The sequence below is a fragment of the Uloborus diversus genome, chromosome 6 (genome assembly GCF_026930045.1).
Source record: "Uloborus diversus isolate 005 chromosome 6, Udiv.v.3.1, whole genome shotgun sequence".
NCBI lineage: Eukaryota > Metazoa > Arthropoda > Arachnida > Araneae > Uloboridae > Uloborus > Uloborus diversus.
The window spans coordinates 25,452,404-25,472,396 of NC_072736.1; the positions used below are offsets into that span (position 1 = coordinate 25,452,404).

The 19,993-nt window shown below is 31.6% G+C and overlaps 1 protein-coding gene across 1 annotated transcript in view; it reads left to right on the forward strand.

Moving 5' to 3' along the window:
* The window catches only part of LOC129224286 (uncharacterized), a 47,992-nt gene that overhangs the window by 18,502 nt on the left and 9,497 nt on the right, over nt 1-19,993 (forward strand). Inside the window, exons 9-15 of the mRNA XM_054858716.1 lie at nt 1,216-1,294; nt 3,998-4,113; nt 6,668-7,062; nt 9,455-9,708; nt 16,137-16,273; nt 17,041-17,089; nt 19,567-19,943. Of these exons, the coding sequence (XP_054714691.1) occupies nt 1,216-1,294; nt 3,998-4,113; nt 6,668-7,062; nt 9,455-9,708; nt 16,137-16,273; nt 17,041-17,089; nt 19,567-19,943 (1,407 nt within the window). The remainder of the gene's footprint in view (nt 1-1,215; nt 1,295-3,997; nt 4,114-6,667; nt 7,063-9,454; nt 9,709-16,136; nt 16,274-17,040; nt 17,090-19,566; nt 19,944-19,993) is intronic.

The following is a 19,993-nucleotide window of genomic DNA, read 5'->3' on the forward strand; positions in this document are numbered from 1 at the left end:
TGAAACCTGCCAACAAATTTTCAACAAATATTATTTTAATATAATTTTGGTTCACAGTATTTGAATTCTCACTTCTGTGGCATGTCACAAACCTGGTGTGACGGTTTATGCTGCTTAATAACTTGTTTAAGTAAAAGTATATATTTATTTATTTTTTCTTTCACAAGTGTCTCAAATACTAATTGTTTAAGTATATTTAATTTTTTGATATTATGTTTTTGTCCCTTTTAGTAGGATAAGGAATTACGTCAAACAATAAATTCTCACCTTCGTTACCCAAACACAAAATGCCATTTCTTATTAACAGATGGCAGTAATGACATCATATTTTTTTTTTTTTTCACATGATACAAGGGAGCCCTTGTTTAATTTCAGCCATAAAGAAGTTGTGCGAGTTTTGCTAAAAAACAAGAAGATAGATTCTGTTTTAAAAACCAAGTGTAGTTATTGGGAATTCTCACCTCCGTGAACTTGAATTTCAGGGATGCAAACTAATGTAAAAACATTAGGTACATTTTTCTATATGCTTAGCATGTGCAAATTATAGCAACGAAGAAAAAATTTCTCTCCCTCAAAAATGTATACATTAGGCCTATATAAATGGAAAATTCCTCACCTTCGTGACAGACCTTATCAATGTCATTATTTCTGAGGTGAGAATAAATGATGGAGGGGAAGTACATCAGTTTTAGGCAGTCTATTAAAATCATAAATTACCAGTATGTTTTCAATTTTACTGTTTTGGAAATGTATTAATACTATACTATTTTTAAACACAAATTTGAATTAAAAGAATGAATATAATTTAAGCTGTACTTTAGTTAAGGCAGCTTAGTATTGGATTCACACTATTTAAAATAGTGCATAGTTTGTGCAAATAACAAAATTCTTTGATATTAAATTGGCCTCTATTTTCAAACACTGAAAGGTTTTTTTTTTCTTCCCGTGAACAAGAATTTTTTTTTAAATTTATGAGTAAAATAATTGAAATTTAGCTGGGCCATTGTTTATGGTTACTTCTAGTAGTTAACATTTTCATGTAAGAATGCAAAAAAAAGAAAAAGAAAAACGATTTTGAAATTGAAAAATATTTTTGTTTAAAATTACATATTCTGAAGAATGACCTTAATGCTGGTATTACTCTATTCCATGCTCATGATCCTCCCATCAGCTCCAGCACTTTGAAAATTATTATAATGTTTATTTCTTTTTTAGGTAGTAGAAGAATGTCAGTCAAGATTTAAAACAGATGAATTTACTGCTATCGAAAATAATTTAAGTGTACAACAAGAAAGTAAGTTTTTATATAACTTACCATAGCGCAATTTTTTTTTTTTTTTTTTTCTTTCTTAATTGGTGTGTTATGAATGGCATCACCAGATGGTCCAGATTTAAAACTACCCATTCGGATCAATGTCCGAATTCAAAGATGATTATCCAAGAATGTTAAATACATTGCTATCTAGTAATGTTTTAATTTCCTTTATAACTGTTTTAGTCAATAAGTTTTCTACTAATTGATGCAAATCATGTTTATGAATGTTACTTACTCCCTTCTATCATGTAACTAATAAATAGTCATGAATTATGAGAGAGTAAAATTGTAAAGCACACATGTTTTATCACTTTAAAGGATGCATTTTCAAAGAGCAAAAAGAAAAAAGTTATTCCTACAATTTGTTTCAGTACAAAAGTATAATCGTTTATTTGTTATTAAATTATTATTTCTACAAGTAGTCATTGTTTAGCATTAGAAAATCGCCCATCAAGGTATGGCGGGTGAAAATTGCTTCTATATTTAAATGAAGTAATTGCCTGTTTGGTGACACTTTATAGTTGAAATTTAAACCCTAACTCCAGTGAATTAACCCTAAACTCCAGCAAATAATGTTCATTGTTGATCACTTTTTTGTTTTTTCATTCCCCTGAAATTACAGTTTTACAAGTAAAACAGTTAAGGTTCCGGATCCAGTTCAGCCTTGTCAAAATAATGCATTTCTCTGCATATCAAACATTGCCAGAAAATTTCAAGTTATGCTATGGCACCAGTTTCATTGTTTGTGACGTCAGCATTACTCGATCAGTGAATTTCCTATTATATATATGAGGAGGAAGAAGTGCTGACATATTTTCAGTTTTATATTCAAATGTATTAACATTCTATATTTGATTTAAAAAAATTAATTTTAACATTGTTTTGAGCAAAACACAAAAATTGCTAAAGAACCTAATAAAACTCTATGAAATGTGTTTTCTAAAAATGAAGTATACTTTCTAGCTGAGTATGATCAAAAGTTGATTAGCAAAACATTATGTTGACATCTTATTCTTCTTCCCCTTCCTTTTCTCAAGGTTTCTGAAATGATGTACCTGAATAATGGTTGTGCTAGTGTTGAAAGTTTTAGCTCTTGCTGTTTTTCAAATGTTGTTGCCTGACAAATGGAAGTTGAAGCATTTTAGCTTAGACAATGTTGTTGTTTTATTTTAAAAAATGATTTTAAATATTTTGATGAAATATAAGACACGATACATTTTGCGTAAAAATATTCATCTAGAATTCTCCTCAAGTAAGTTAATTAAAAATGTTCCTAAAGTGATTTTTCCAATTTAGTGTCTTTGGAATTTTATTATTTATTTTATTGAAGCTTAAATAATTTATTTTATTGATTGCTTTTATTTTTGTTAAAAGTTTTCCAAAAAAAAGAAAATTCTTGATTATTTTCTAAGCATTAACTGAAAATTTTTTACTTTGGAAAAATTTGATTGATAAAATGCTTTATTTTCTCATAAAAAGTTGTGAACGACTTACAGTAGCATACTAGGTTATTCTTGGTTTTAAAAATGTTTGTTAAATTTTTTCTGTTTAAAGCTGCAATTTGTTTTTAGTTGCACTCATTAATAGCATTTAGCATGTGATATTTGTTTCTGACACCAAAAATAAGCAAAATGAATTTTAAATGCTGTCCTGATTATAATTTGTAGAAAGTGAAAAAAATAAATAAATAACTTCATTTTATATCTCATGCAGTGTTTGTATATATGATACAGATTTTGATTTCAAACTCAAACCTTTTAAATGTTCTTATTTTTGAAGCTAAGCGTGGATTAGAACAGAGGTTCTCAACCTGACAGGCTCTGCATTCCACTTTAAACATTGATAATCCCCCCTTCCAGACAAGGTCAATACAAGTAGCAGTATCAGGAAATGGGAATTTGAAACTGATACTGGTTAGGATAGCTGAAGATCATTTTAAAATGTATAGATAAGGTTATGAAAATTTAGTATTACAACATATAACTTTATTTTGACATTATTTTGACCAAATTTATTTCAACCCATTGGCATGTAATACCGGGAAATTTCACAAAATAGAGGGAGGACTGCCACTGTTTGTCATTGATACGCTTTTGAAAATTGAGTATTAGGTTGTAACTGTGACAGAGAGTGCGACCTGTAGTCACTTTCAGTACTCAGTTGAGCCCTTTGACCTTTTGCATGCTAATGCTAAAAATCCAGAATCGGTGATATGTAGATGAAAACTGCACTGAAACCGTAAAAAAAAGGCAATAATGTGGCCAAGTAGTTACGTGTGGCCTCAGAATTAAGAAAATTATAATTAGTTTCATGTTTTCAAATTATTTTTTAAAAGCATTCATACCTTCTAGAAAATTGTCTATGCCCTCCCCCCCCCCCCCGCCCACTGCAGAGGTGTGCCCCCCTGATTGAGAACCTCTGCCTTAGCAAGAGTTTGGTTTTATGTGATATTATTTGTTTAATATCAAACTAGCCATACATTTGTCCCAATAAAATACAAAAACTTTGCAAATTGTAGAAAGATCCTTTTAAATCATTAGATTGCTCATGTAGTCATTATAACTCCAATGCATTTTTGTAAAAGCAAAATCATAAATTAACATAAATTATCAAATTATTTTTTGATAATTTATGTTTCATTGTTCAGTGAATAAAATTTGCTTTTTTATTTTATATTTTTAGGTGCTGACAATGAGAAACTATCTAACGAGTTTGAGTTGGTTACCCAGGCTGATGAAATTTATAGTGATATGGCCACTGCTGCAACTAATGCGTTTGATTTACCTGTTGAATGTGTGGTAAATATTTTCTCCCTCTTTATGTTACTTATTTTGAAACTTGAGTTGTTTTTTTTTTTTTTTAAATATTAATTGTTGCATTAACAATGTATTTCTGAAACTGTTATTGACTTGATTCATGTGAACCAGTCTTAATACTGTACATCATTCAGTGGCGAATTTACAGGATCGAGACGGAGCATTTTTTAGGACCCCTTTATCACAGAATTATGTAAAATGTTAATCATGCGCATTAATGAATCCCCTTTATGGTTCTATGTGCATAGGTTCCCCTTCCAATTGCGATATGATAAATCCAACACTGGTACTACATTTAAAAAATCAACCATTATTTTAAATATTATTTGCTTTAACATTTCTATATGTGTTGAACCAGCTTAATGATAGTGCTTTTGAACTGGTTTATACTATTTATTTGTCTTAAATATTAAAAAGTTCAATTTCCTTTGCAATTACTTCTCAACCTTACTACATATTTTATGTGGGAAGTTCTCAAAAGGTGGGAGCAAACACAGACCCAAACTTTGAAGCTTTAATATCAAATAACTTTTATTTTAATTCACTCAAATAATTTTGAGTAAAATTATAATACTGCATAGAGACAAAAATTGACAAAAATTATGGAAAAAATGTTCTTCAAATACCCTTGAGAAAATGTTTTTCTTTGCTAAAAGGCATAATTTTGGACATTCAAAATGTAAACTAAGCAAATGCACCATCCAAAAAAGAAAAAAAAAATTTTTTTTAAATTATTCCCATAAATTTAAAAAAAAATATAGTTATGAATTTTAAACTGAATAATTTATTGATAATATTTTCCACGAGTGACAAAAATAAAGACTTGCTATTTATTTTGTAAACGATTTTAGAAAAAAATAAGTAGGAAGTTTGATGTACGTCTAAAAGTTACGATCGGGACAATGCTATAATTTAAGAACTAAGTATATGTTTTAAAAGTATTTGTCAATCCTCAAAATCAATTTTAATTGTTTAAAAGTGTTTTCATATGCTTTTGTACAGCATCTTTGAAGCAAAATCGATTTTCTTAAACATACATGTTAGATGTCCAAATTACGTTACGATCTAGACACCGATAATTCTGTCCATTTATTCTTTTTTATACAGTGATCTACTGTCTTATAACCTTAATAAAAAAGGTTATAATAATGTTAATTTCTTTAATACATTGGTATTTTGCATTATTAGTATGTTATGCATTGAACATTACATAAATAACAGTAGAAACACATTAAGTTTGCAATCGTGACGATTGCATTTAAGTAAACAAAACGGCAGCAGCTCATAATTCTGTGAAGTTTTGAACATGATTATTTCTTATTTTACTGATATTTTGGATAAAATGTTTTCAAATTACAACAATAAATCAACATCTAAACGTCAATTCTTCAATAAATAGTTAATCAATGTTCTAATGTTGGGATATTTCTCTTTTGTGCCCGAAAATTGCCAAGCAAACCCCTATTGGTGACAACCCACAGCATACGGAAAACCAAGGGTTACCAGCGGGGAATTCCCGTTTTTGTCAGCTGCGTCAGTTTCAGCAACTTTATCTCCTGAGCTGACATTTCCCCCCCTATAACGTAACCATTTCTTTTTCCATAACAAAACTTTAATATGTGAAGACCAATATATAGAGCCATTCAAGTTCTTCATTAATCCTCTCTATTTTTAATTGCACTGCCTAGGGCGTCAGATTTTAGCGGTGGCAAATTTCAAAATTGAAGCATATTTTTAAAAGTATGAATATCTGTTTCAGCGTCATAAAATTCACTGCTTCAATGCCAAAAAAAAGTAATTTAGAGTGTGGATATGCAAAACATAGTTCGGAATTTTTAAAAAAAATTCAATTTTAGAGGCGACAAACTATGTGATTTATAAGTCTCATAAAAATATTAATATATGTTGCAGTGCCATAAGTTGCACTATTTTAATGTTAAAGAGATAATTTAAATTGTGTACCAGTGCTTGGATTCCAACCCAGTTTGGAATTGAACTAGAAACTTACTTTAATTTTAAGCACTTTGCAATTGATTTTATTTGATTAATATATTATTATTTTTTATTATCATTCAATGGGAGATGTGGGGGGGGGGCACTTGTCAATATCGCCTAGGGCGGCAGAACTACTAGACCTAGCCCTGATACATTCCTATAGTTTCACATGTTTGATAAAATTTAAAACTCTCCTATGCTCAATTTGGCTAAAACTAATGAAAAAATATTTTTGTCCCTATTTTTCTATACTTAAAGAGATAAAAATAATAAATGCTTCATAAGAAAACAAAAATTCATAAATAGTGCATATTTATTCATAAAATAATAAATATGCAATGCCCCCCCCCCCCCCCCCCCCCCGATACTAGTATGCTGTATGAGTCAAATATTTATGTGAATAATTTATTTTGGTCAGAATAAGTTATTCTTAAATTAGATTTGAAATAATATTTTGTTGTTAGATCTGAAAAAACACATTGACTCTATTATTATAGGATGAGTTAGAATTTTTATTTTGCATTAAAACTTATTATTTCAGAAAATTGAAGAAATAGAAGAAATAACTCAAGAGTTTACAGATTCTGAAGATGATAAGCTGAGCAGCATTAGCAAATGGTCTAACAGTTTGCAGAGTGTTGAAGAAGTGGGTGTATCGAAGCATCCCGAGTTTGACATGATGTGTGGAATAGATTTAATGAATGATGGACCCACACCCTTTCCAGAATTCGGCTGTGATTTGGTAGACGAAATTGACAGTAAAAGCAGTGATATTATTTGTCACCCAACAGCTGTGACATCTTGGGAAGAAAATTGGCTGTTTCGGAAAAAAAGGCGGCTGCCTCTTTACAGTAATTTGAGGTACCAGCTTCTAACGTATTGCGATGAGCCTCCTAGCATGCTTATTCCTTGCCCTTCAGAAAGTGCAGACACCTTGTAAGTATTTTTAATGCATACGTAATTTATTTATAAAACTGTCTATCAGCAATAGTATTTCATCCCCAGGGATCGATTCAAATGCGAATTGGGTCTACTTTGCTGCCCCTTCACAAAACTCTAGTTCTTAAAAGTGACCACTTCACAAAATTTCATGCCTTAAAATTAGACCTTTTACAAAATTTCTTTTGCAAAAACAGATCTTTCATCACTTTTAAGTTCAATGAATGCATCTGAAAGCAAAACATTATCAAAAAAACCTCCAGCTTTCAAGTCAATCCCAGTGAAGTCCATTAGGACAAAGGGATTTCAGATTACTTTAATGATAGCAAAAAATGCTGTACAGTCGAATTCGGACTTACGTGAGGAATGTGATCCAAGACCCCTCGAGTAAGTCAAAATTTCGTGCTGTGGAAAAGGGTATGTGTAAAAATTTTTATAAACATACCAAATTATTTTATACACTTGTTAACACCTCCTCAAACTGTTTAAACCATTCTTTAATTATACAGGGTGTTCCGTTTTAACCTGCAAGACCTTTATTTTCGCAACCATTGGTCCTAGATGCATACTTCCAATTGCAAAAATGTTCAAAATCAGATGCGGAGTTCAGACTTTGAAACTTTGAAGCAAAAATATAAATGAGTCAGAAAATAAAAAAATTCAATTTTTATACGGGCCCCAGGTCCCTAACTCATATTTAAGGAAAAATTCTCCATTGAAAAGTAATTTCAACACAAAAAGTTTAAAATTAGCACGACTGATATTCACTGAGATATGAAACACCTTTTGAGGGAAAATATAGCAGTTAACAAGTGTTTATAAAATTATATGTGTGCATAGAGTGTGGTTTTTTCAAATTGTTTGAGGTGTTTCAGTGTGTTTTTGCGTATCACGGCATAACATTTGCCTTTATTGTTGAATGGCAATGAAAAATATATATACTTTGTGTTTTTTACTTTGACAACCTGCCATTCTTCTGAAAGGTATAAATTTCAATCTCATCTTCTGTATGGTCCCTTAAAACTTTAAACTGAAGTATCTCCTTGAATTTTGGTAGCACAAATGTCAAGTTTTTTGTGTCAGTAAGTTTTTAATGGAGATTATTTCTCTAAATATAAGTTAGAAGACCTTGAGCCCGTATAAAAAGTTAAATTTTTAATTTTTTGACTCTTTTTTTTTTTTTGCTTCAAAGTTTCAATATTTTAACCCTGCATCTGTTTTTGAACATTTTTGCAATTGGAAGTATGCATCTAGGACTAACGGTTGTGAAAATAAAGGCCTTGCAAGTTAAAACAGAACACCCTGTATATTACCGTTTCTTACATAAATAACTGAATTTTCATTTGTATTTTTAAAAAAGCTGTTTTAATCAACATAAAATACTGTAACAATACACAAAATCGGTGATCAATGTGAAAGATAGACAAAAAATAAACCAGTACGGTACATATAGAATGTAGAAAAAATAAAATGATGTACTACAATAATGCTGTACAGTAAATCCAGTAATGATATTTGTAATTTAGAGAAAAAAAATGAAGATGTTGATGATTTATGCTAGGTGATCAAATCGTTATTCTAATATATTTTTAAATACAGCTGCTTCGCTAGTTCTTTTATAATGTTACCGTCTATGGCAACACCCCTCTTTCTGGTTTCTTTAATTCTCAATGCAAGAGCACAGCTTCCATTTTCATAATTTTTGCATTTTGCTTAGACACTACTCGTCACGAACTTTTACAGATTTTTTCTTGTATATGGAAGATTCACTCACACCTCACACCTAATTATCATGAAGCCTTCGATGCATTTTTTAGTTGTTCAAACACATCGAAAAACTTTAGCTTTTCTTTAATTGTCAGAAACTTTGTCTTTTTCTTTCTGTCTTCAGAAACTTTAGATGGAACCATGCTTTTAGATAACATTATATTTCATCAACTTTCGCATTTAGAATGAAAAAAAATATGATAAATGCGGAGTAGTCATTTGTATACACAAACAAAGCTATGTTCAGACTAATACGGCGTGAAGAAAAGGATGAAAGTCCATTCATGAAAAAAATATTTTTAGTAGCCAATAGCAAAGAAGATACTTTCACACCGCCATTTCCTTCTGAAAACTTTCGTGTTGCGTTGCTGGTGAGGAATTCGCGTTAGGTCTAAAAATTTTTACTGGTGAAAAAAAATGGCGTCATAGCCATTTCGCGTAAGTCGAATCGTGTTATAGCGAGCGTCAACTGTATACGATATGACACGTTTTTTTTTTCCACAAAAAAAATCTAAACGAAAATTGCCCCAAGCTGTAGGTTGGGCCCCACTCCATTAAGCCATTCTCTTAGCTGATGAATGTTCAAAATGTTATTTCTAAAAGCTCATTTACTTTATTTCAGTGAGTTGGAGGAATCAACGTCAGAGTTATCCGAGACCCATTCAGCTGGGTCATTAGAGTTTTCCACAGATTCGGATGATGTGAGGTATGATGTAGGTGAGGAATCTAAAGTTGCAGATTTAGCCATAAAGTTGCAGAATGAAACATTTTCCAAGTCAGTGCAGCAAATATCAACACAAACTGTTGATCCTAGTCCTGTTGTATTGCCTGAAAAGATTTCTCTACCACAGAGGAAGAAACTGTGCCAATTGAATGGTAAACACAATTAATTGTTTTTTTTTTCTTGTTAAATTAGATTGCTCTGTGGCTTCTGTAAAAATAGGTTTTAAAGTTTTAATGAATTTTATCCAGTTTAATGTCTACAGTTTCTACAAATTTTATAAATATAATCTTTGAGTAAATTTTGTATTTGTTTCAGGGACGAGATTTTTCCGGCGTTTGCCGGAATTCCACCTTTTTCTGTTGGCTTTTAAAACTTTTCCTCCTTTTTTTGCCTCTTTCAGGACTTATTTTTCCCAAAAATCGAAAAAAAGTACGATTTTTTTTTTTAAATTTTTGGTACCCGATTTCTTATTATTTCTATTTTTTCCCCTCAAATCTTCACCCTCCGCGATATCTGCCAAAAATGTATGTTTTGGAATCGTGCCTACGAGTCAAACACGTGTTGCACCGAAAGTTGTATGCCTCGTTTGAGATTTCAATCTTTTTGCATCCTGCAAGTATTTCAATTATTTTTAATGTTGGGTGGTTTTTTGCTATATGCTACCTTACTAGTAAAAACTTTAAGGCCAGTTAACATTTGTAAGAAATTGGACACATCTTTAACTTTGGAGCAAAGAATCATTTGAGTGATAATTACTAACCTTGAATACAAGTAAAAAAGGCCAAACATTTCATTTGTAAGTGTTTCTTTATCAGAAAATATTACAGATCAATAATTGAACTTGAGTAAAAACTTTAGGCCAACATAGAAAAAACCATATTAAGATAAAAACTTCAACATTTATGAGCTTGCGTAGGAGACACTTCTTCAAATTGCTTCAAATATTCTTGTTTTCGTGGATAAAACTAGTTTTTTACAACGTTCAGATCTATTTTATGCCTTTCATCTTTGATATTAAATTTCAGCTCTGTTTTATGAAGCAAAACGTCTCCCATTGCAGTGTTGCCAGATTGGGGGAAATTTCCCCATTTTGGGGAAATTTTGGGGAAATAGATTTTGAGGGGAATTCTTTGGGGAAAAATTTTTTCCTTGGGGAAAACCTGGGGAAAAGAACCTCGGAGAAAAAAGATTTTTTTTCGTATTTAAATTCGCGTCAAGAAGTAGTGGGAACATTGTATCAAACAGCGATGGGTTAGCTTTGCCCAACTTTATGAAATTCGCATTTCGCATTATGTGGAATAATATGCTAAGGAATGTAATAATATGCTATGGATGAGTAACTAGCTGATACGTGAAACAGGTAAAAATAAGTGATGAAGAGTGTTCTTGGATAAATATATACAAAAATCATAGTTTAAATGTACATACAGAAGCAGAGTAGTAAATGGGAGTAGAAAAAAAATATTTGGTTATTTCTTATCTCTCGGTCAGGCGCTTGTATTTTTATGACTAAGGGCACTCGCACGGCTTTGTCCGTAGTAGAAAATTAAAAGGTCTTTTGGCCCCCCTTTATATTTACAAATAATGCATGATGAATTTCTCGCCAATTGGCTTGCCATCGTTACGGTTCCACGTTATGATAACTTGGTAATTTACTCGTCCATCTTATGATAATTTTGCTTGGGAAAATGTTCTTAAAATTGGAATAGAAAAAGAACAAAATCAAATTTTCAAAAAATCGCTTAAAGGTGCACACTCCCATGCTACAAACTAATTCTTTGCCGAATTTCATGAAAATCAGCCGAACGGTCTTGGCGCTATATGCGTGTTAGAGATCCTGACAGACAGAAAGAGATCCGGACAGAGAGATATCCAGACAGAGAGACTTTCAGCTTTATTATTAGTAAAGGTAAAGAAAGATAAAGAAGACAAAAAAAAAAGAAAAGAAAAATTAATTTGAATTCTGAAATTTTGAATTCAAATTATGTTTTTCACAATCACAAGTTGCGACAGGACCCTACTCATTGGTTACTACTCTACTCACTTGTTTCTAGAACACGGCTCCTGTCCCTCCAAGCCTACCTCTCCTCTTGAACGGACGTGTGTACTAGTTGTGTATGTGTAGGCTTTTGTGTGTGCGTAGACCTGTGCGTATGAACGTTGGCGTGTGTATGTGTGCAAAGGCGCATGTGTGTATGTGTGTGAGTGCGTATGTGTATGAGAGTGCATGTGTGTGGGACATGGACGCTACAGACCAGGAGCAGCTACCGGAGGACCGAGTCGCGCCTGCAGGCAGAGGCGTAGCTAGACCCGACTTTCGGGGGGGGGGGGGGGTTTACTTATTTTATATATATATATATATATATATATATATATATACAGTGGCGGATACAAAGAGAGGGTCATAAGGGTCGTGACCCCCCCCCCCCTCCAACCGTCAACAATACTATCCATCCACATTGTGATCAAACAGTTTTTGAATAAAATGCAAACGATTTCAGTAGTCTTTTCAATTCATTAAGTATTTTTTAAAAGTAAATATTTGAAATATTGATTCCTTTCATTGCTTATGAAATTAATTAGTAGCTTTATGCTTTACTAACTGCTTTATTGGCTGATTTGGTGCTTTTTTTTTTGCCTCCCAAGCAATTTCGGAAATTTTCGTACCCAAAACCACAGGTTCACTCATGGGGGGGGGGGGGGGAGTAGTCATTCTCCCACATGTGACCCCCCCTAAAATGATGCTCTGTATCCGCCCCTGTATATATATATATGTATATATATCCCCCCCTTGATAAAGTGTTGGTCCTGGGTTCACCTTTTTAATTTTCTATTTTGATGTTCTTGCTTTTTTCGTTTGTATTTTGTCTGTTTGTGTGAATATATATATATATATATATATATATATATATATATATATATATGTGTGTGTGTGTGTGTGTGTGTGTGTGTGTGTGTATAAACTTTTTTAGTATTAACAAAATAAGAGGGAGGTGAATCTTACATACTTTGGAATGGAGTGCCTCAAGTCCGAAACTTGTGTCAAACAAAACAAAAGCAAAGACATTTTTAAAGAGATTTTTTAGAAGAAGAGTAAAGGGGTGAAATTCATAGGTTTGACATTTAAGATGAACATTTCAAGTTCATGGTTAATGATCATTCAAGTTAAAAGCCATTTCACTCTGTTATCTGGATTAATACTGTTCTTTGGTTGCTCTCTTTCTTAAAATTGTGATTCCTTAGAAAACCGAAATGATACGAGTAAAAAGAAAGTATAAGATTTTTTCAACTAACTAAACTAATACAGAGGAGTTTTAATCAACAACCCACATTGTCTTTGGTATCGATTTCAAAATTTCACCATCATATTCCAAATTTCTATAACGTTTCTTAAAGCCCCCGTATCTCAAAACCTCTTTATCTCGATTTTTTTCTTTCCTGTGAAATTCGAAGTATACAGATTCGACTGTATGCAATATTCCCACTGCGCCACTCATAAAATTAAACATATTTAACAATTTGCGGAATGAATGACGAAGAAAGGCTACATATACGTGGATTTAACAAATCAATCTCATTTCTAAAGCGAAGTGTCAAATTTCAGTCAATTATCAAAAATTGTCGCAGCAGAGGGAGGCATCTTTATGCTTGAGGGTCACTCATGTAGCAGATTATCAATGTCATTGGGAGGGGGGGACGAAGTGAATTTTTGACCTTTGTTACTCAGAAAAATGTCGTTTTGATTTTTTCTTTTTTTTTTCTTTCTCTTCTCTTTTCTCTTTCTCTTTTTTTTTTTTTTTTTTTTTGAGACAAACATTTCAGGGGGGGTTTTGTCCCCAAAACCCCCCCTTAGCTACGCCCCTGCCTGCAGGTGACGGTAGGAGGAAAAAGGCACGGGCACCAAAGACGGTCAAATGAGAACAATAAGCAATCGTGATTGCTCAAAAAAGCGAAAATGTGAAGAAAAAAAAAAGTTGGGGAATTTTATAAGAAAATTTGGCTATTTGGGGGGGGGGGGGAATTTCAAAAGACAAAAATATTAGAGGAAGTTGATTCATTTTATAAAAATATTAGTGGAAAAATAATTTTAGCATTTGGGGAATTTTGGTAGAAAACATCGCTTTTTGGGGAAAAGTTGGAAGGGAATTGGGGAAATCTGGATTTGACCATCTGGCAACACTGTCCCATTGGCATAAAATGATCTTACTAAGTCACCTTATAAGTTCTATAATGGGCTAGGTTCAGGAGACTTAGTTGGTCATTTCAAAGTTTTAACATTATTGACTTGGAACCAATTTTTTGCACTGTTACTTGAATGTATAAGTGCAGTGTTTTGCTGATATTTCAAACTTCTTCCAGCAATAGATTCTGCATTTGGTAAAAGATGGCTTGCGAGGACATTTTGATATGCTTATGAATTTATTTTACCTGAAACAAACATAACGGAGCCCTCACCATTATAAGCAAAGCACTCTCAAGTCATTCTAGAGTCTCCATTTATTTGGAGCTAGAAGAATATTTCCATTTCTTTTCGTAAATCATGCCAATAGTCTGTCTGATCCATCTAAATTCCACTTATTTTCGTCAGAAACATTATTTGTACCCATTGGTTACCCCAGGTTATGATTTCCTAGCTAAAGTTCAGATGCCCTATGTTGTGCCTAGTCAGTAACTGAGGTTTAGGTAATTTTGCTGCATAAATGAAACCTCCACACCTTCTAATTGCATTATACATCGTTATTGACAAACATTTAAACATTTTTTGAATAAGTTTCCCGATTGAGTACTTTTTAGATGATGTAAGTTTACAAACATCTCCTCCATCATGTGAAGGCAAAGCTTTAGGGCTTTCCCCTGTGTTATTTTTACCATAACTATGTTTCAATTTTAAAAAAATGTTGACTTCAATCTTCAGTCTTACCTTTTTTTTCGCAACAGTTTGCCTAATCATCCCCGCTGAAGAAAAAAATTCAATCTGCTCTCTTTCATGAACAGTTAACTTTTTACCTTTTGATATGTTCAAAGGTAACGAAAACTTTAAAGAAATTAATAACAACACTACAAGTTGAAGGGTTTTCACAATCTTGGTAACTGCGATCATATTTGTTCTAGTATATGTACCTGTAGTTTAAAAAAAACTAGTGTCCTTAAAATATTTACTCAGGCTAAAATACTAACTATGAATATACCACTGCTTTTCTGGTAATTGCATACTTTACAGATCCTGTCTGTTGAGTTATTTCAAACCAATAAACATTAATAATTAATAATGCAATAGTATTAAAATCAATCTAGTTTTATTTTCTAATTTTCACAAAAATATTTACTGGCCTTAAAGTTTTTACTCAGACTGTATATCTGCTTATGTTATTCATCATTTTAATAATATTTTTATTTCTTTCATTTATTTTAGAAAACATGCAAAAGTCAATCAAAAAATGTGGCTTAGCACCCACAGTCTCGAATTTTATTGAAACTTGGCATGGTTACTTTTTTATGCATTTAAGAAAATGTAAAAAATATTTATGGTGAATCTCAAATGGTTTAGGATTTACAGCCTGTTAAAGTTTTGAGATATCATGATTAAATGAGGTAGCCGCAAGTTGTTCTTTCGATTCCGAAATCATATTTGGAAGTTTTTAAAAACAAATTTTGGATTCCAATGCAAGGAAAAAGATAATCAATCGTTTATATGCGTATATATTTATTTATTTTCAATTCTTACTATGAAAAGTATGTCCTACCACATAAAGAAATTTTAGATTTTTCTCTCTGTTGTAAATTTTTTTTTACAAACAGACCTAATTTTAAAATTTATATTCTAACTCGTTTAGCACTAAAAAGTCGAATGTTTTTAATGAAAAAAAATGTATTTTTCTCTAAAAACTATGAAAAGTTGACACTATTGTGTGATGCAGCCAAGATTGACCTCACTCCCCCAAGCCTTTGTTCAACTAGTCAGGGGTTAGAAATTGTTGCCTCTTTTTCAAAATTTAGATTTATTTAGGAATAAACACTCTTGCAAGAAATGATACAATGCAGCAAATTGTACAAAATTATTACTTATACTTAATTACATATGTATTACCTTTAAAACTGGTAAATTAGCCATTTTTTGTTGAATTTTTGAATATCATGGCTTCTAGGTTCTATTTTGATGCAGTTTTGAATATCATGCCTTTTACAAAAATTTTTTGGAGTTCCTCCTTTTTCCTCTCTGACCACTCTCATCCCTGTGTTTAAATCTATTGATGTGACCTGAAAATCAGTTTTCTTATGCTCAAGTCAAAAAAAGATTTCAAATTTACTAGCTGAAAATTCCCGGCATTGTAATGTTTTCTAGTTGTTGTGGTCACTCCCCCCAGAAAGACCCTAGGGCCAAAATAGACCACATTTACATAAATGTTTTTGTTTGTGTGTTCATGTTAAAATCTAGATTTGAAGTTCTGTTGTCTCCTGATGGCCTGTTTTTAAATTCCCTCTTATATCCAAAGTTTTAAATCTACATTTTCTTCTACATAGAGCAAGGATTATTTATTTATTTATTTTCAAATTTATATTAAAAATTTTCTAATTTCAGATATTAAAACGGATCAAAGCTCACCTAAATTTCAAGCTGATGAACTGCCTTATAAACTGTCCGTAAAAGAATCAAGTGATGTCCCTCAACAAACTGTTCCGCTTAAGTGTGAAGAAAGGTGTAAAGTCCCTTCAAAAGTAACTTTTTGTGTTTTTGTTTTCTTATTTATTTTTGCCTTTGCACATTCATTATGAAATTGTGGTACTTTTCCTTAATGTGTAGGACATTTAGCTTGACGACACTACCTTGGCCAAAATAAAAAACACATTTACATCACTGTTATTTTTGCTCATTTTCTTCTCAATTTTACACTTTATTAGAACTATAAAGCTTTTATGGCCCAATATGTTTATTTGACAGATTATTTAACATTTTAGTAAGCTTTTAATGTTCATTTAGTTGGCAGATTATCTTGATCGAACTTTTGATATTAGTTAACTTGTTTTAATTTAGAGAATTATTTTGCTTTCTTTGGCTTGACTTAATAGTTTTGTGATAATTTTATTTTCATGCACTTTTAACCTTTTAAAATTGTTTGCTTGAGTTTTGTGTAAAAGTTCATTAAAATCACAAAATGAAGAATGAGTAGTGTCTTTGTAACAACAATGACTTGAATGAATAAAAAAGATGATTGCCAAGATTAAAATTGCCCCAGTGATTAACGGTAATGGAAAAGTAACAAAATTTTAAGTATTTAGCTAAATAACTGATTCTATTATACAGAATTTTCAAAAATTTCTTCCTAAACTTTGCTAATGAATTCTGATTTGTAACTTCTTTATTTATTTAACATTTGTTTTTATCAGTTAAAAATATCTTGGAAGAAGTTCCTTGTAGACCTTGTTGGTTTTTATTTGCTTTTTAGTTTTTTTATTTCTTTAAATGTGTTCAATTTTCATTTTAGAATGCCGTTCAAGTAAATGAAGAATTAGTTGCATCTCCTCCAAAACCAGGTATGAATTTCTATTCCTTTTAAATCATTTTCACTGAAAGGAATTTATGAAACCAAATTACTTGGTTTATGACTTCTTATTTTTCCCAAGTTTCAAAGTAAATATTGGAAAGTTTAAAGATTTTTGCATTTTGTTTTAAAGTGCAGGCAGCTTAGCATTACACTAGCTGCATTGCCTGGCATTGCACGGTCTACCTCAAAAACATACCCATATTCGGCATTCCAAGCATTTTATATGATGATATAAATTTTCTCGTTTTCATTACATTTCTTATTACTGCTCCACTCCTATTAGTCAAAGCACGATGTTCTATAGCCCATAGCCTTCCTCGATAAATGGAACATTTAACACAAAAATAGTTTTTTAATTCTAACCTGTAGTCGCTGAGATCAGCGCTTTCAAACAAACAAACTCTTCAGCTTTATATTCATAGTCAATTAATAAGTAAATGAAAACAGTGATACGTATATTTTTTACAAATCATTTTTAGCATCGTTTAGGATTTCTCTGAAAATCAAGTAAGATTAAGCTCGATTTCAGTGAATCTCGAGATTTGCCTCATGGCTGACTCGAACCTACACCCAATGGATCACGAAGCCCGCACTTTCAGGTCGAGCCACTGTGGATACGTCTATTCGGCATTCTAAGCATTTTATATTTTGATATAAATTTTTCCGTTTCCATAACATTTTTTTGTTGCTGCTCCATTCCTATTAGTAATAGCGTGATGTTATATAGCCTATGGCCTTCCTCAATAAATGGGCTATTCAACACAAAAAGAATTTTTCTATTCGAACCAGTAGTTTCTGAGATTAGCGCATTCAAACAAACGAACTCTACAACTTTATATTATTAGTATAGATTATCGTTAGAAGGTATTATTTAACAACGTAAAGAGTATTAGTTTGATAAGTTTTAGTTAAAGTAGACATGTTTTAATTTGTGATATAAATACAAACAATTCATCAAGAATTCTTGAATATATATATATATATTTAAATTCATGCTGAGTATGATCTCACTATCTGAGGTCATTGGCAGGATTCAAAATTGGGATACGAAAGTTAGGCATCATTGGCGCCAAACTTTTTTGTTTTAGTGGCCAAAATGTTCTGCACTGGAGCAATAAAAAAAAAATTCATTTTACTTAATTCAGTGGTGCCCAATTTTTTTCTGCTTTAGAGCCGCACCTCATATTAAAATCATTTCTGCAGGGCAGAACATAAATAAAATTTCAAATATTTCATTCTTTTTAAAATAAGATAGTAAAATACAAAAAAGTGAAGAATTACTTGATGCTCATTTTATTTAATGCATCTGTTTCTCAAAAACCAATTTCTGAATAATTGGCTTCAAATTTGACATTTTCACTAATCGTGCTTTTTTATTTGTTATATTGATCAAAACGGGCCACACAGCAGTTTTGCTAGCCAGAGTTTGGGCATCACTGGCTTATGCGAAGCAACCAACTGTTAAGTGCTACAATAATTATGGATTTTTTTACAGTGTTTCAAAACATCACAGCTTTATCAGCAAAATTATATACTTGTAAGCGAGCAATTATCTGTTTAAAACTTAATTGTTAAAATTGGCAATGTTCCTATGCACAAATGCCAATTTTTATTAGTGCTCAGTGAAATAAAGTACAGGACACTCAGCTTAACCATCAAAATTATTGTGGTAATTTTATATTTTTCTAAAATTTCGGCGTCAAATGTGCTAACTGAGTGAATAAATGTTTTAGGTGCAAAATATGACTAATGACCAATCATTTCAAACCCTCATCATAAGAACAGGTTTTTTTTCTAATGAGCTAAAAAAAAGGAGTTGCTAGCTGATAAGAGTGAAATTGAAAAACATAGTAATAAAGTTATGTCCCGTGAAAGAAACCATGTGGCAAATTAACTGAAAAGTCTAACAGGAATTTTATGACATAAAAAAGACCACCATTTGAAAGGGAGGGGAGGCAAATACAGCATTTAGCCTACATTGAACTTTCGCTTGGTTTCTGTTTGTTATTTATTTTACCAAAATCCGGCAAAAAAGAACAACATTTATTACCACATTTCAGATCACAGAATTTTTTCATACGTCTTTTGCAAGTTTTTTTCTTAGCTTTTATCTGATTCCCTTAAATTTGCACATTTGCTCCTACGATATGCATGCATATTTAAAATGATCCAATTAGATAAAGCCTGCACAATTTAATCATATTTAATCTTATTTTACTTGTAAGTTATTTAATTGTTGACATGTGATCATTAGTTTTAAAAAAAAGGCCGTTTCGTTCATTATTTTGCAAATTAAATTTCATATGCTGTGACATATTAGATGAATGAAGTTCATATGATAATGCATTGCAATTTCTCACCATTTAATATTATACATATTTATGTTATTGTTTGTGATGCATCACTATCAAAATTTACTTGCACTATGCTTTCAACAGTAATGGTGATGTTTTGTTTTTGTTTAAGGAACCATTGCAGAAAGGGAGCATAAAAAATGGCTTAATGCTGTTCCTCTTAAGAATAACCCTTACAGTGCTGAGAACATATCCAAAAGGAGCTCAAAGAGAAGTATTTTGAAAGAACCTATTTCATCTTTTGAAGAATTTCAGAGAAAGTTATCCGTTTCTTCTGAAACATCGGAAACTTCCTTGAACAAAGTAAATTGTGGCCCAAAATCTATTGATAGTGAATTATATAAAAGAGACTATTACATAAATAAAGAGTATGATCCAGATGGAATTAATGTTTATGCTCTGCAAAGGTCTCCGAGGCATTTATATTCTGTTCAAGATGATTGCTTTGATGTATTATCTGAAGAAGCTTTGAATTCTTTTGAAGAAAAGGTAACTGTGCTCTTTTATCTTCATACTGTGTATTTAATGCATAGTGCTTC